At 41.3% G+C, this 17,702-nt stretch overlaps 1 protein-coding gene across 6 annotated transcripts in view; it reads right to left on the reverse strand.

Moving 5' to 3' along the window:
- The window catches only part of MLLT3 (MLLT3 super elongation complex subunit), a 124,815-nt gene extending 115,892 nt beyond the window's left edge, over positions 1-8,923 (reverse strand). For 2 of the 6 annotated variants that reach the window (XM_065046223.1, XM_065046221.1), the window contains exons 1-2: positions 8,473-8,745; positions 7,745-7,925 (exon numbers count right to left, since the gene is read on the reverse strand). In XM_065046223.1, the coding sequence (XP_064902295.1) occupies positions 7,745-7,925; positions 8,473-8,484 (193 nt within the window). In that variant the 5' untranslated portion in view covers positions 8,485-8,745. Of the gene's footprint in view, positions 1-7,744; positions 7,926-8,472 lie in introns of those variants that run through there. The other 4 variants (XM_065046222.1, XM_065046220.1, XM_065046218.1 and 1 more) reach the window with 4 other exon arrangements.
- Between the last annotated feature and the right edge of the window lie 8,779 nt (positions 8,924-17,702).

Here is a 17,702-nt window from a genome sequence, read left to right on the forward strand (position 1 = left end):
ATTAAAAGGCCAACAGTCATACAGAAAGCAAACAACATTTCCATGCATATACATGGAAATGCTATAATTTGACTGCTTTTTTGTTTTCATATATGTCTATCAATCGCTACCAGGAAAGGAAGAAACAGAATGATCACATATGAACTAAATTGTACTGGTTTAAAGTTCAGATACCCATCATAAGAATCTCACAAAATCTAATACAATCAAACTGCAGCAGCCTACTGACTTAATTCTGGATCAAAACTTCATAAATTAATCTGTGCTTTTCCCACCTATCACGAGCATTATCAACACGCTCTACAGGTTGCAAATACAAAGTAGTCAGTCTTTTCATTAATTCTATCAGAACAAAAACAGAATGACTTTCTACAACATTTCTCCCCAAAACCTGAATATATTAAAAAAAAAAAAACCAAACCCTAACCATACTGCACAGATTTGTTACAAGAACAGTCTGTAACAAATAAATGTCTGTAACAATAAATGACACAAATCAAATTTCCAAGATTTTACAGCTTACTAATACAGTACTGAAAAATCTTAATGGGTATAATTATACCTGAATTTCAGATTATGTAAACTGCAATAGCAAATATGTGGTTTCAAGATTTCTTACATATCTGTTTTTCTAAGGATAAAAACTGCACAGACAGAGTAACAACAATTAACAGCAAAAAACACAGTTGTTCTCATTTTTTCAAATAAATGGTAACAAATTTAACCATCTACCAACTTAAACATTTCGAAATATCTTCCCCCTCATCTTACTAAAGCACTATATCACAGATCTTACACTCAACAATCTGCTTTTCTGTACTTCAAGTATTATTCTACAGCTACACAAAACTCTTGTGTACAATAGGGCTAAAGCTACAGTGTTTCCTACCATCTAAAATTGAGAATACTTACAATCATAGAGTATTAATATGGTAGTTTTAGAAAGATGTAACCATACAGTCACTTTAGTTTTAAGAAGCTATTAGCAATTAAATGTTGTTCAAAGTTAATGTGAAACAAATAATGACTTAAGAAATCAGACTCAGAACTGGCAAGCAGTTCTGATATAAATCAGCATTTACCCTTGCAGAAACACGCTGGCAAGGGGAGGAAATCTGGCCAAAACCAGGCATATACACACACAAAAAAAACCCAAATGTTCGAGCAAACTTTAAAAACTGTAAGTTTGTAACACTGGGGAACGCAGCAGCCTTGTTATTCAGGCCTTGTCACACTGATACATAGTCACTGAGCAAGTCTAAGGGCCCATTGCCACCCTTCCGTCCGCATTTAATTCACTTTCAGCTGAATGCAACGCAAGTGTTTACACACAGCAAATAACTTTTGATGGAAAGGTATCATCAGATTTGTATACTCAAAACAGATGTCTACTGCCCAATCTGGGAATCAAGTCCTTATTACACTGTATACTTCTAAATAAAGCATAAGCATTAACATGGAATGTGATCATTTTTAGAGATATATCAGGGAGGAGAAATTACTTATTAGAAACATGTTTTCTTATGCATGGAGTGTCTTACCAAAGCCACCAAATTTTTACTGATGGCACTCATGCAAAGATGAAAATTTATGGCTTCCTTACATTCAAACTCTTTTCACCCTCTTTGAAACAGAAAACCAAAATGCTCTTGTGATTTGCATCCGCCTGAATTAGAAAGTGCACTTGGAAACACATATGTACCCTCAAATCTACTCAGTCTCTTATTAAAGTAGTAGCAACATAAAGTCTCACAAGTTTCCTGTTAAATATCCTAAATTCTTCACTAAACATTAGAGATTTCATTTGGTCGCAGCTGAATGTCATTGATGAGCAAACTGATGCCCAAGAACACAACCTTTTTGCAACTAGAATAGCAACATCTGCCCCAAAAGACGCAGTGTCAAACCTGTATCAGTAAGACTGATGGAAAAAGAAATTCCCACATGCCTATCATACCTAGAGATTTAGGCTCAAGCAAAATTCAAGAGGGGTCAGGGGAGGAAACAACTGCACTAAATCCAAACAGATCTACAATTAACCTAAATTCTTACACATGTAGCTAAATATCCTACTAAAATATCCTGCAGAAAATTGATGGCCTGCTTATTGATCTTGACTGTCTGCCTACACTAGCTGGTATAAACGTAAAACTCAGAACTGAAGTCAGACAGTAATAATCTGCTTGTGGATCCCTACCTTCACACCACTCTATTTTAAAAGGAGCAGAAAGAGACTTTTTTTTTTTTTTAAACATATAGTGTAAAAATCAGCAGAAGAAAAAAATACATAAGCAAGAACAGTGAGTGAGATAACATTGTTTGTCAATGCTCTCTAAGACAACATGCAAGTTACTAAAAGCAGCAGCGTTTACATTGTGCTCAACACATTCATAAAATTAGGCTAGGAAAGGAAGGAAAGATTACTGATCTTCTTTGCTCTTCCCTTCCAATGTTCCTCCTAACATACCAAAATATTTGAAAAGCAAATTTAAAAAATAAAAAGTGGGGAGAACTGCATCATTTTTCCTAATCAAAGTTCTTTATAACACATGTCATTGATATTCTTCACCAGCATATTATCAATAAATACTTTTAGGGAGCTTCATGAAGCAATTTTACAGCCAAAACATAGATCACTAGAGACCGCTTTAAAATGTATCATGAGATGTGTTTTCACAAGAGGATTAAGTTGTCACTGTAAAAAATTTTGCCTAAATTTAAACATTCCTTTAAAGCAGCAGACTGAAACATCTCCATGGAGGAGCCTTTTTACATCTTGATACTGCACCAATCTGTCCATCACAAGTTCAGCGACTGATGGAGTCAACTTAGTTCAATTTTTGCACAGTCAATCCAAATACACAGAAGCAGAATTTTATTGGCTTTTTTTCAATGCATGGTAGTGCACAGTACACAAAAAAGCCGAGATTTTTTTTTTTTAATAAAAAAATAAAATTCTGCATACTATATTAGGGTTTACGTACAAATAGGTTTTCCCAGGAAGAGCTTACAAACTAACTGAAGGATGTTCTTAATGCACCTTGCACTTTGTAGCTGCACTGCTGCACACTGAGGGTGAAAGAAACAGAACCAGGTGCCACTCACGCAGTGTGTGTGTCAGCACATGTTGTGCCAACACGTTGGAACCAAAGTCAGCTCATGGGTCTGTGTGGGCTTGCAGGGCAACCCCTTCCACTCCACACTGGCCCTGACCTTCACACCACGCTAACTGTCCCAAAAGATTCTTACCTTGCTGTGGCCCAAAATACTGTGGCCTCTGGGACAAAGTTATCTTAAAAAACAAACAATACAAAAAGTGTCAGAGATAATAAAGACTGCATCTTTTAGAGTTTCTTCCTCCTTGCTGGACTCCTACAACACAATGGATTCAGAAGAGATTTTGTAATGTTTCTAAGCAACACTATTCAGAAAAATCATCTAGTTGAAATGCAGGACTAAAACTGGAAAACCTTTCATAAGAGAGGAGAAGCAATGTGTTTACTAGGAAGAAACCATCAGCACCTTTCACAGTACCTAAGTCTATTTAGAAAATCTTAGAATCCACTAAAGTTTCGTTCTACACTAACGGACAACTTAATGAGAACAATCAATACCGGAAATGTAGACTTTCTAGAAAAATGTTACCGTTTATTGCATCCTGTAGGAGGATCACAAGCAGCTCCACTTCCATCACTTTGTGATAGCATTGTATAACTTCTTGAACTACAAGATGCAGGAAGCATTGTTCCCCTCAGCTCCACAGAGGAAAGCAACACCTCCCACTTTTTAAGTTACAACATTCTGGTGTCCAAAACACCATTTTCATATTGACTAATTATTAGCATAGACATATTAGCTCACCTGTTCTTTTATAAAAGAAAAATTTAGTTTGTCAAAATGCACCACTGATTAATAGCAACTTAACCACTCAGGCCACATGAGTACCAATGTAGTTTTTTACGTGTGCTTACAGTGAGTCATTGAAATACAAGAGATGCGTTTCTTTCCCCAACTGAAATACCATAAGACAAATAAGTCAGACTGCTGTTGCAGGACACCAGCATTCATTAAGCAAGAAAATATTTCTACATTGCTTAGCATACAAAGAAATAAGAAATACACTACCAGACAAGAGTAACAGCTCCTTTTCTGGAGGCAGTATCTCAACTTATTGAAACTAACAATAACCTGGTAATAAATGTTGTTCCACATACATGCTTTAAAATACTGCACTTCTACACACAGAATAAAGCTATAATCTTAGCAATTGTCCATGTCTTAGCCAATTTACTTCAACATCATGAAAGAGAAAAGATTTGAAAACAGCAGTATTTGTGATCGCATTATGCTTTTAGAGAGCTTTTGTCTGGCAAACTCAAAACAGAGCCTGGGCATGAGTCTACTTTCTGAAACGTGACAAGTAGTCCTGTAGCCACCTCCCACTGAACCATCCACGGAAGTCAGATGGCAGGAGCAGGCCATTAAATGGGAGGACGTTTGCAACCAGTCACTGTGAATGCCTTTATGCTCCATCGTGCAAAGAAAACTGAAGCATTCAGTCACCATAAGGCAAACACAAAACCATAAAATCCATGCCAAGCTCAAGTTTTTAAGGTGAGACACTGGGAAAATGAAGAAGACTATTTTATTAGGTCACTCTAGCTTATCCACACTCTGTTCCCTGTTAGTCACCTCCACCTTCCCATCTTATCTACGCACACAAACTCAACCCCCCTGTGCTCCAACGACTGAACGCTGTTCCCAGCTATGTTGCCACCTTAAAACTGATGCAACTTCAGGACACAGGACCCTGCTTGCTCTGCAGCAGCTATTAGTAGAACAAACACTTGGACACACCTTTGTAAACTCACCACCAACCTCTAGTTATTTCCAAAAATCCCTAGTACAGCCAGACAGATTAGCAAAGCCAGAGTTGTAGCTGGCAAACTGACAGTTTACCCAGCTATTCTCATAAACATGCAAAGCAAACACACTGAAAATAATTCATCTCCCTTGCTCCCCTTAATGTTTGTAACTATGCCCCTCAAAGTGACTGAGCAACAGAAACAAATAAGGAGCTACTAATGCCTATGATAGCCTATTCATTTATTTTTTTCAAAATGATCTCTGAGCTCTACAGATGGACATAATGAATTCAAACTTTTCCTAGCAAGCACACATGCTAAAGCAGCCATTCACGGCATGAATCCACAGACAGAAAGATCACCCACCAGAGAACTAAGTGTTATTATGGGTTGTCAGTATACTATTACTTGCTTTTGATCAATACTGTACACCTACTTAAGCTTCCAAACCCCATGGTTTAGGATTAGTTTGAGAACTTACCAAGTATCTCCAACTGGTAACTTATTTTATACTAAAATAATAAAGTATATAACTTGAGAGGAAATGGTGGAAAACAGGTAGTTTGATTAACACTATAAGCAAGCATATAATTCCTATCAAATATGCAATGCTTAAGATACCACCCTGAAGGCCACCCGAGGTCAAATCAAACTAACCACACTGATTTACAAAGCAAATAAAGCCTATAATACTTCTGTCAAACATTTCAACTGTATTTGTAAATTAGACAAACTAAATGCTCCCATTTACAAGGCACATATCACCACCACTCTTTGGAACACCTTTGAACACCAGTAAACATTCTAGATAATTCATACACAGATTGATCTCGGCAGCACAATGCTCCTCTTTCCTGCTGTGATGTTAAGTGACTCAAATTTCTTCAGCATCTATTTTTTTGGCTCATTGATGTAGTTTTAGGAGGATAAGCAAAGCCCAGAAGTGAATGGAGTGTTTTCCATATGAGCTTAAACTCTGCTGGATGGGAGCGGCTGTGGTGTTCTCCTACAATCCAAGTCATGTGCAATCACAGTACGACAAGTCCCCTCCCGGGCTATGTAAACTGGCATCTTTCCCAGCAGTTGCCACATCATGAAAATGATGCATACAAATAAAATCCCAAAATAAACACTTTAAAACAATGGCTTAAATGACTGCATAACTAAACTCAGCAGCTGGAGACACAAAGCACTCCCAGCGGCAAACCATGCACCTTTCACTTGCAAAAGTGCTAAAAGATATTCTTATCAGCAAGCTCCACATCACACCTAGCAACCAACCCCCAAGTCTGGGTTGCAGAGTCATGTTCCCTGAGGCTGGACAACAAATAAACAAAACATGGATAATAAAAGCAGAGAGCATCAGGAACACTCTCTATGCAGAGAGAGCTTCAAAGTATTACATGTACTTTCTACACATGGTGATTTCAACACATCATCTAACTCACTGAGCGTGGATCATGCTGTCTCACCTATTTAGACTACTCAGACCCATTCTCAGGAGTTTCTTTTCCAAACTATTTAGACTGACTTGAAGTCATAGTTTTCTCTACAAAACATAGAATAAAACAGTAGGAAGACTCCACAGTGCAATCTGTCTTCATTAATCAGAAATCGTATTACATATGATCTACTGAAAACTCTTTATGCAGTACTGCACTGGTTTACAACAGATTTTAGAATTTATCTACGCCATGATAACAAAAGAGAATTAATAGGTTATACTTCAGAAAATAATCTCAGCAGTTGAAATAACTGCAATACTTACACTCCATTACTTAAGGGAAGGAAAATATTCTAGAAAAAACACAATAATTTTTGTGGAAAAAAAGGCCACAGCTTTGTATCTTCAAACTGGAAAACACTCAATCAAAATCCCTGTTTTCACCTTACCACAAAAAAAAAAAAAAAAAAAACCAACCCTTTTTCATTCAGCCCTGAAAAATTTCCTGTCTTTTGCTCCCCGAACATTCAATTTTTCTCCACCTAGACCTAAGCAGACAGGATTTATGATGATGTTGTTCTAAGGAACTGCAGGAGTTCCAGATGCCAATAAAGATTACAGACCAAATGAAACATAACTACTAACCATTGTGCCTGCATAGATAAATAAATCTGGTCAGTTCTTTTATTTGTACTGTTACCTCCACTAATCCAACCACAATAATCAGGACAGTAAGGGCTCATGAATCATATTTGAAAACAAAAGGCTTCCTATACCTTTCCCAGCCCAATTTGTGTGGGTACATATGCACAACACACACACACCTTTTGAGAAGTTTTCACGTACTTAGGAAAGAGTGAGGCCCTTACAATGAACCAGAGAACTAAGCAGAAAATGAAGTGTTGAGGAAGTCCAAACGCAAGTACCAAGATCAGAGCAGGAAAACATTTCCAGTCATCCCTGTCCCAGAGTGTCATTTGGTACATCGGGAGAAAGTAACCCTGGCCAGAAGAAAGCAACACGTGGGCAAAAACCTCCGGTGCAGACCGACCCCGAGGCAGAAACCAGCCCCGTGTCACCGACAAGTGAGAGACCGGGAGGTGCCAGGACCCAGACCCACGGCTGGGCCGGGAGCGAGGACCGCGGGCAGCCGTGCAGAAACCCCCACAACACCAAGAGCGGGAGACGACCAGGGGCAGAAAGGACCCCCCCATCCCGACCCCGGGCCGCCCCAAGCGGGGTGGGAGAAGGGCCACCGGCAACCCACCACCACACTGACGGCAGCTTTTGTTCTTCCACGGAGACCGCCACAGAACCATCAGCTGCTCCCGCTCCGAGATGGCTGGGAAACGCTCGTCTGCGGGTAGACCCCGCTACGGGCGCCTCTGGTAGAAAGCCGGTCCCGTCGGGGCGGCCCGCGGCGGGCCCTACCTACCTCTTTTCGGCCTGGGGAAGCTCTCGTGTAGGTGAAAAACGACTTTCTCCACAAAGTGCTGAATGTTGCTGTGCTCGGGCCCTCTGACAAACACCATCCAGTCGTGGGTGAAGCCCTCCACGGTGGGTTTCTTCCTGACCTGGGCTCGGTGCCCCAGCTCCAGCTTCACCTGGACGGCGCACTGCGGGGTGAGAGGCGCGGAGCGGCCGGTGAGCGCCCGCGGAAGCGGGGCTGGGGGACGACCGAGGGGCAACCGGCCCCATCGCAGGCGGAGGGGGGGCGAGGGGCACACAGACAAAACAGCAGCACATACACGGCAAGAGAAAAAAAAATAGGCATCACCGTAACCCTGCAACAAAAAAAAAAACGGCCCCACAGGCGAGCGCGTACAAGAGCTCTCGCTGCCACCGGGAGGACGCGGGGAGGTGCGGCCGCTGGCCCGCGGTGCCGTCCTGCAGGAGCGGGCAGCCGGGGGCCGCTGTCAGGGACGCGCTGTCCCTCTCCCCGGCGCCTCCGCGCCCGGTGCCCCCGGTGCGGCAGCGGGAACATGGCTGAGGCGACACCCGCCGCCTCCCTCGGGGTGCGTGCGTGCGTGCCCAGTGCCGGGAGCGGCGAGAGGCACGGAAAGCCGCACGCAAAGAGAAATTCCCCGTCACGCCGACCCCTTCTCGGCGACGAGCACGCGGCAGCGCGGGCAGAGGCGCGGGCGGCGGACCCGCGGTACTCACCGAGCTGGCCATGCCTGGGGCGCCGGTTCCGCTGGGGCGCTCGCTCCTGTCCCCCGCCCCCACCCCGCAGCGCTAGTTCATGAAGACGTGGACGCGACGGCGGGCGCGCAGAGGAGCGGCGGGCGGGCAGCGGACATCCTCTGCCTCGCCGCTACCGCTGTCTGCCTCCGCCTTCTCCCCTCCCTCGCACCACACCGAGCCCGCGGCAGCCCCGGCCTCCGCGCTCCGCCCGGCCCCGCCGGCTGGACGAGCGCCCGCCGCGCATGCGCACCGCCGGCGGACCTGACACCGAGACAGAGACATAACAGTGTGCGGAGGGAGGCGGGGCCGGGCGGCGCAGGCAGCCAATGGTGTGCGGCGGCGCTGCCGCGAGTCGCTCCGCCCGACCCCGCCCCGCCCTGCTGGCCCTTAAAGTGACAGATTGTGGGGACGGGAAATGTGCCCGGCGGGGATGGGCCGTGCCGTGCCGTGCCGTGCCGTGCCGTGCCGTGCCGTGCCGTGCCGTGCCGTGCCGTGCCTCCGACGCACCCGAACCGGGGGGCTAGGCGGGGACAGACGACGGCAGACGGCGCCGCATCGGAGCCGGAAGGGGAGCTGAGCGAGAACGGCTACGAACAAAAGATTAACGCGGTAGCGGTTTCCTCGGCCGAGCGGGCAGAGCGCGGGCAAGTGGCGGCAGAGCTGCCGCCCTCCTCTCCGGTCCCCTCCTCACGCCAGCGGGCGGGATCCCCAGCTGTCAGCGACAGCCTGGAGCGCGGTGGTTTGGATCCGCCCGTGCCAACGGCGAGTAACTCCTCACGGCCGGGAAACGGCAGCACCGCCCGGCCGCCGCTGCCAGGACCTGCCGGCCTCGGCCTGCGGGAGGTCTCCGGCCAAAATCAAGTAAAAGGACTCCCTGTGCCACAGTGCGCCAAAAGACGCACCTTCCTCCCCAAACCTCAGCCTCTGCCTCGTGTAACCTCACAAACAAACGTTTCTGAAAATCCCTCAATATAACCTCTCGCAAAACCAAGGGGAGAAAGTGGGAAGGGAATGCCCTGACTGCACAGGTACGAGAGGCGGGAAGCCACACTCGGATTACTTACGACATAATGGTAGCGCTGTTATTTCTACCAGTAACGGGATGATAACTCTTAAAACAGCAGTTAGTTCCTCAGCAATGTCTGTATCCCTTCCGCACTGCATAGCATGCTGATTCACGAACAGGAACGTGCTGGTGAGGATCTGGAAGTGACCTGCTGCGAATGCCCGAATCACGGTACTGACGCTCCTGAGAGGAGTGTATTCTGACAGACACAAAATTGTCCAAAATTTTCTGTAGCAACTTTCGCCGCACTGAAAACTATTTCCGTCTGTCCGATAATTCTATGTTTGATAACGTTTCTGGTGACAATTAGAAGTCAACGGTTCGACAATCATCACAGCAATCGTTTCCAACAGAAGTACTAATAGACACGAATTAAAACACCCGCCCTGGACGTTCTAGATTTCACCAAGAGATGGCGCACCGAGTCCTTTCGCTAATGTCCTTATTTGACCTCTCCAGAGGTCTCAACTATTCATGGCTCCTATATTCTCTCTTTTCACTTCGGAATTCTGTCGAAATTTTAGCATAACTTAATAATTCCTTCAAAACTACTGAGATATGTCTGACTTTTCTTACAGATGTTGTAAGCCTTAATTAATAAAATCAGTACTAACAGCTCAAAAAGAATTAATACAATTTGTAAAAATTCAAAAAGCTGCAATGTGACTTGAAATTTTTTAATGCTAACCCCTCAAGTATATGAATATCCATGCTTTAAAATTGCAATGTGCAGATATGATAGTTCACATATCTTTTATTAACCTTCTGTTGGGCTAACCAGTGAGGCAGCATGGGTAAGAACTGCTGAGGCCATAAAGCCACCAAAGCTAATTCTGGTAACTTTAAAACTTCATACATGCAAGATAAATTAAAAAAAATAAAAATAAAATAAAAAAAAAAAAAAGGAAAGAAAAAAAGAAAGAAAAAATAACCTCACACCAAAAAAACAAACCCACAAACTTATGCTATTTATTAGAGTAAGGATTATGCACATGAGCAGTGACAGCCAGGCTGGACCGCTACTGCACTCAATGCAGTGGGCTTCCAGGTGTCAGTACCCATCTGGACAGAGGATCTGCAGGCAGAGAATTCTCCTCGAAACGTTCCATTTGTGCTGTGGCTGAGCTGCTCTTCTCAAGTGTTCAATTGTCTAAGGGACTTGTAAGGACTGAGAATAGACTGCCAAGAGCATTTAGCTGCCTAGATCCTTTTGGTTTCATTGGAAATCAGACTCTTCAGCATTTTTTTAGTCAGTGAGGGGTTTTGCTATTCAGAATACACAGATTTTTTGATGCTTCATCACAACTTACTCTTTCACATTAGTGCAGAGTTGAGTATGTAACGCATTCCCAATAATAACAATAAAATATACACTAAAATTTTGCATTTTATTATTGGCACAGATTTACTTTGAAAACACACGTGACCTTTTGTTACAGAGTAATGCAACTCCTGGAAATAGTGTTTGATTCTTACTTGAACAATAAATTTGAATTACTGATGATTTTACAATAATGACTGGGCATAACTGTTTAAAGCATTAACAAACCACCCCTCTTTCTCCAACCCATCACCCACATTCCAACTTCATGTTACACTGCCAATCCAAGCAGGAAGTTCACAGTGAACAAATGGAAGATGTGCTTCTCTGCTGTCCAAACAGTGCTACCACTCCATTATTAATGTGGCAGATACATATGTTTTATGACAATTACAATGCATATTTCTGCTTTGTTATTATTGCCTTTAAAAATTGGACAAATGTACTTAAATTAGTACTTAATTGTACTTAAATTATTAATAGGCAAACCTTACTTTAGTCCATAAAGATTATATGATTTTTAAACATAGGCAGACAAAAATATTTAACTCAGTGGGTATTTGAGCTTGTACATATATAGTTTCACAGATAATTTGAATGCATTGAACATATCTTACTGACAGCAATTACGCAGAAAGCAGAAGAATGGTCTGTGACACAGATTCACTACTGAAACAGGTCTATGGAATTATTTCCATACTCAGTGACTGCAGTATCTTTGGTATTTTTGTTTTACCAGAATTAGACTATAGATGAGCAGAACAAATGTTATACTCAGGCTAGGTCAAAAGAGAACTTTTGGCAGCAGTGTAGGCAAACAGAGTAGCTATTAGGTTTTTAATAGTAGCTCTAATACAGGTGGGGATATCTGAACCTGCTTAGCAGGAAAGAAGGTGTCCAAGAAGTAAATAGTCCGTGCTACACTATATGATTGGGGTGGCTGGATTTTTAATTTTCATCTGTAGAAGAAACAGGAAAGAAGATTAAAAAAAAAATCCACTGAAAGGAGATGTTTTTTCTTCAATAGTTCTAGCTTGTGTCACAGTGGAGAGTAAGATGAAATAAGGTTGCCCGTAATAAAAAAAAAATCATTTATTTGTAACATGTACCAATGAGAAAATTCTGTTTTCCAGAATCCCTTAAATGGGCAGTTTTCTGGCACAGATTCGTATTTCATATTCATCTCCCTGACGGAGGATTCTACAGGAAGGAATGGAGCTGGATAATCCTCCAGAGTCCTTCTATGGAGATTTCTATTTCTCATGTATTCAGAGAAAAATATTTTCCCCTTGACTTAGAACAGAACTCAATCAATACAAGCTGTTTCCCTATATTGTGCATCAGTGTAGGAGTTGAAATGCTTCTATTACCTAACATTATTCATTCTATTAGTCTTTTTAACTACTTAACAGAGGCCACTTAGTGAAGTAATGATTACTTAGAAACATCTGCATATTCAGGCTCAGATTTGGAAAAAAAAAAAAGGAGTTGTTTAATATGTGTCACTTGTGAAGCAATGTTGAATTTTAAACCCCTCAAAAATTTAAAAATAGCATTTGTATTCAAGCTGAAGGGGTTGTGATGTAATGAGAGCCATTTAAAAATCTATCAGTTTCACAAACTCCAAAGATAATCTTCAGCTGACAGGAGCAGAATCAAAGAATAATTTTGACCTGGTTAAAGGACAACGTGATGCAACTGTTTTCTTCATTTTGGATTAACAGTTAAAATAAACATTCTTTGATCTCATTACAGCAGATGGATGCAATTACATGTATATGGAAATGCACAGACCCTGTTTCAATGAACTACAGAGTTATAAAGGTGAAGGTAATTTTCTAGTAGTACTATCCAGTACTGTTAAAACAGGATTTACCACAGAATAATTACACATCTGCTGGAAAATGAGAGACATTTGGATCACGTTCTTAAAAGTATTTAATAACCTAAAGGTTAATGTAATCAGCTAATGCAATGCTAAAAATGCTTGCACATTTTGTGTCTGTTGAAACAACTACTGTAGCTATAGAGTTCCCGGTTCAGACACCTTCAGACACACCTACATAGAATCATAGAATAATTTGGATTGGATCTTTAAAGATCATCTAGTCCAACCCCCCGCAGTGAGCAGGGACATCTTCAACTGGATCAGGTTGCTCAGAGCCCCATCCAGCCTGACCTTGAATGTCTTCAGGGATGGGGCATCTACCACCTGTGAACAGTGAGGCACAGATCTCAGATCCCTGGATTAGATGGAACATGAGTCAACCTTTCCACTCAATAGACAGCTAACTCTGGAAGAAGCATCACTCTGCTGGTGCAGCATTGCACCTGATCTAACAATAGCTATACTGTTGGTGATTACACACACAGCTGAAAGGTATTGCTGCCTTTCTGTATTATTTTCTTATGCAAGGCAGATACGTCTTATGTCACAAAAGAAGGAGACCATTTCCCAGCTCACCTAGACACACTGAATTGTTTTCAGAGTTTCAAATACAGCTGTATTAAACTTCCACTTGAAGTTCAAATTTTGAGAGCCAAATATATGGACTGACTTTTTCATGGGCCTTGTTTCTAAATGTTTAAAAAAGGAAAGCAGCCAAAACAGCTAATATTACTGGCTACAAAGGAAACCACAGTGCCTTTTAAATATATCATGTAATAATTACTCTGTATATGAGACCTTTTAATTTCTTTATGCAGACAATATACAAAATCATAGCCCGTTCCTGATCCAAGCCAGATACTTTGAATACAATGTTAAGATGCTGGTCTGAACCAGAGCCAAAACTTAAAATGAGACTACAGCTGATCTTACATCTACAGCAAGGAATATGTATAAATTGCTTTGTAATGCCACTCTGGCTGCCAGGAACTAATGGCAAAATACTCTCTCTGATTGGCTTTTTTTTTCAGTTAGCTACACAGGCAGAACAAATGCCAAGCAGCCTGTGCCAGGTGTGCTCCTGTTTTGAGGCTTTACTGGCTTACCTATTTCTGATCACAAATCAAATAGAAAATAAGCACTTTAGCTGGTAACATATTAAACCCTTAGTCAGCGAAAAGATCTTCGAGAGCAAGGGCTGCATGTTTAGAAAACAATATAGTTTATAACTCACCACCAACCACCTCAAAGGGGCATAGTAATAACAAAAGATAAATGCAAAATTGAGTTTTGGCTATGTACAATATTACAGTATAGAAGGTTAAAAAAAATGTTTAAAGATCTCTAGGGACACATGAGGAAACCTGTTCAGAGTGAAAAGTCTTATTGAGAGACCTGCAAGGGAATACTTAGGTTTTTTATTTCTGTACAGTGCTGTACAGAAATCTCCTAGAGGAGATATACAGGAGTAATACAAAGAAACACAGTCAAATTCTGTACTTCAGATTAGGCCTGTGTGATGACCAAGGTCAGAGAACCTGTTCTGGATTTCCACAACCATAGGCAGGACAGAGTCTGGTCATGCATGTACAGGAGCTATTAAGGAGTAACTTCACTGAAATCAGTGCTCTTGGTTCTTGGCCTGGTGGGAGATCTACCCGCTGGAAATCAATCACAGAATGTAAAGCAATTATGTGACTGTCCTCACTCTGCATCTGGTTCTTGTGCTAGCCATTGTATTAGTTATTTAAGTTGACCATCATGCAAGATAAGAGTTTATGAATAAGACGACCAGTATGTCTTGGTCATAGACTTGTCTTATGCTATGGCTTGGTTACAGGAGTATCTATAAGGCTGAGTACACTACCTTCACACTTCTTGTTGCAAGAACCATGAGCCAGACAAACCTTCCTTATTCCCAGTATCACTAGAAAATTAATGAAAAGCTGGAATGGCTTAGCATTACCATGGTGAAAAACTCATGGGGAAAAGCAGAATTCTTCATCAGTGACAATTACTCACATAACCATAGGGTTTTAGTAATCTTCAACTTTAATTAAGTCATGATTACACCCTCACTGTGACTCAGAAAGTAGTTTTAGCCTGACTTTATGGATGGACAACTGAAACAAAAAGAGATTAAATGACTAGAACAAAACCAACAAAATAAGGCATGAAGTGGGGCAAGCAGTTGAACCCAGTGAGGAAAAAGCTTGGCTCTGAAAAAAAAAAGTGCAAAAACCAAATAAATAGGAAAAAAAAAAAAAGTGTAAACAAAGGTAGTACGGGAGAACAAAGAGACTGAAATTCAGAGCTTGCTCAAAAAATAATAAGAAATTCTTTGATAAATATGGAATTTGAAAGAACATTGCAAAGTTTGAGGAATATATTATGTATGTATTTGCAGATGGCTGGGCTTAGGGAGTAGATAGGTGTATTTCAGAAATCTGAACAGAAATCATATGAATGAGAAATAGCTACTTTTACACATGAGAAAGTTGTAAAGCAAGACTGCTCAACATATGGATGTTTGGGAACCAGCTAATATTACAGCATTGAAAGGAAGCTGGAGGTAATTTTTCATGGCGGCACAGAGGGGAGCAAAGCAGAATTAATACGGGTGGAAAAGCTTTGCCAGCTGCTGGAGCAGGACAGTGGACCTGCAGCCTGTATGTTCTGACTTGCCATGCAGATTTCAGAAGGCTTTGCACATGTGTTCTGTGTGGTCCACTGAATTCAATAGGTTTTAATAGCAGAGCAGCTGCAGTCCATTTACACTACTCCTAATGGTAGGCATCCCTCAATGCACAATGAATTTCCTATCAGAATATTTTCCAACACCATATGACATTAATTCCAGATACTTTTCCGTACATTTACAATGTCAAATAAACTTCCAAACTCTCCAAAAGCTAAAAATGCAAAAAACATGGTGCGCTGATCTACTGCAATATCCACTCCGCAATACTCTGCTGCCGCTCTTTAACCACTCCTGGTTTATCTATTTTCCCATACAGCAAATTTCTAACTGATGAAAACTATCAATTCATCTGCTTCAAATAGCAAGTGTATAAAAATGTATATGTGCGTGAGAAACATATATACTATATATAAAAAGATTAAGAGCGCAAAAATTTCCCAGTGCATAATTTATCTGTGTTCTGCACTTGCACCCACATCTCAAGGAAATCCTTCAGAGACTAGGGCAAAAAGGGGCACCACTTCCTACAAAAATTGATGCCAGGAGGCCTGCAAGTCTTTTGGGAGAGTACCTGAATCATAACTAATTTGCTTTCAGAGTTCAGGTCTTGAGGCAAAGGGGTTGAGATCTACTTGTTCCAAAAGCCGCTCTTCAGCAGGAATTTCACAGACACTTCGTAGGGCCAACAAAAGATGGGAAGTTTGGGTCAATGAAGTGTTTAAACTGCTATAATTGATCTTACTGCAAACACTGGAAATTGCTTCAATACAAGTGATTGCATGAATAATGAAATCAAAATCTCAAGGGTTCCAGAATGCAGTGTCAAATGGAATCAAAGGAAATTTAACTCCGGTGACACCAGGAAACATAAGCCATCGGAAACACAGATCTAAAAGATCCCTGACGAAAGGGACTGGTGGTAAAAATAATATCAGATGGAAAGACAGCAAAAAGAAAAAAATAAATTACCAAGCATAAGACAGAAATGCAAACTCACCTTAAGCAGTAAGAAAAAATAGTTTGTTTCACTGAACATTTTTTCAACAGTGATTTCACTCATGTCATTAGTTCTCCCTCATACTGCTAGTTCCTTTCACATTGCCTATGTGAAAAGAAGTATAAATACTTGGAGAACTTGCCAGAAAAGGCTCAAACCAACTTCGAGTTTTAATTTCTACATTGATGGTCCAGGTGTAATCCAATGGACTTCAATGAGAACATTAAAATTAAAACCTTGTCTTGCAAACACACACGGAGTAAATCTAAACAAACAAGTAGTCTTATTAACCTGAATGGTAATGATTAGAATGTTTTTCTGGTTTAAATTACTCCTGAGCAGTTTTCTCACAGGTTTATGACATTAACTAATGTCCTTATAGATAGAGTATAACAGGCTTGTGTTTCTGACCAAAAAATAATAATAAAAAACAAACAAACAAACAAAACCAAAAACCAGCAACAAAGTCCTAAATAGAAAGTTAGTCTGTCAGCAAGTATTAGTTAGCTGGATGGACTAAGGAGATCTTAATCACTGCCATTGATCCATGTTTCCCTGTGCCCCATGAGAATCAACCCACATTCTCGTCTTTACTATGGTTTCTTGACTCTGACTTCACAAAAGAAGAAAACTGGTGGCACAGCACCCAGGAAGTCTGCATTTAAAGATCTATGTCACTTTTCTGCCTTTGGTATAAGACCTGAGCCAGGGGCTTATCCTTATCATAGAAACTCCAAGTATTGTTCTTTACCTCATGTTGGAAGCTACCCATAAAACTAATCCAGCTAACAAAGCTTTTCAAACACACAGCAACAAAAGCCATTCTTTACATGTTTTGTAAAATCAGCTTTTTTTTTCCCTAATAGTCAAATATCACTTAACCCTTGGCCACAGAAACCAATTAGATTGTGCTTCTCTTGGAAAACAATCACAGATCATGATTCCAGTAATGGAAATGCATACTCTGTTATGGTTGAAACGGACAAACAACATAGACTAAGCTCTTAAGTACAAACAACAGTCTCCATTTATTGCCACAGTGCATTTTTATGCATTTTTACCAATTCATGTATTTCTTCACTATTGGTTACAAGTTACAGCAGTAACATCTCACTTCGCAATACTCTGCTGCCTCTCTTTTACCCATTCCCCATTTATCTATTTTCCCATACAGCAAATTTCTAACTGATGAAAACTATCGATTTCATCTGCTTCAAATGGCAAGTATATAAAAAT

Source organism: Columba livia, chromosome Z, assembly GCF_036013475.1.
Source record: "Columba livia isolate bColLiv1 breed racing homer chromosome Z, bColLiv1.pat.W.v2, whole genome shotgun sequence".
Lineage (NCBI taxonomy): Eukaryota > Metazoa > Chordata > Aves > Columbiformes > Columbidae > Columba > Columba livia.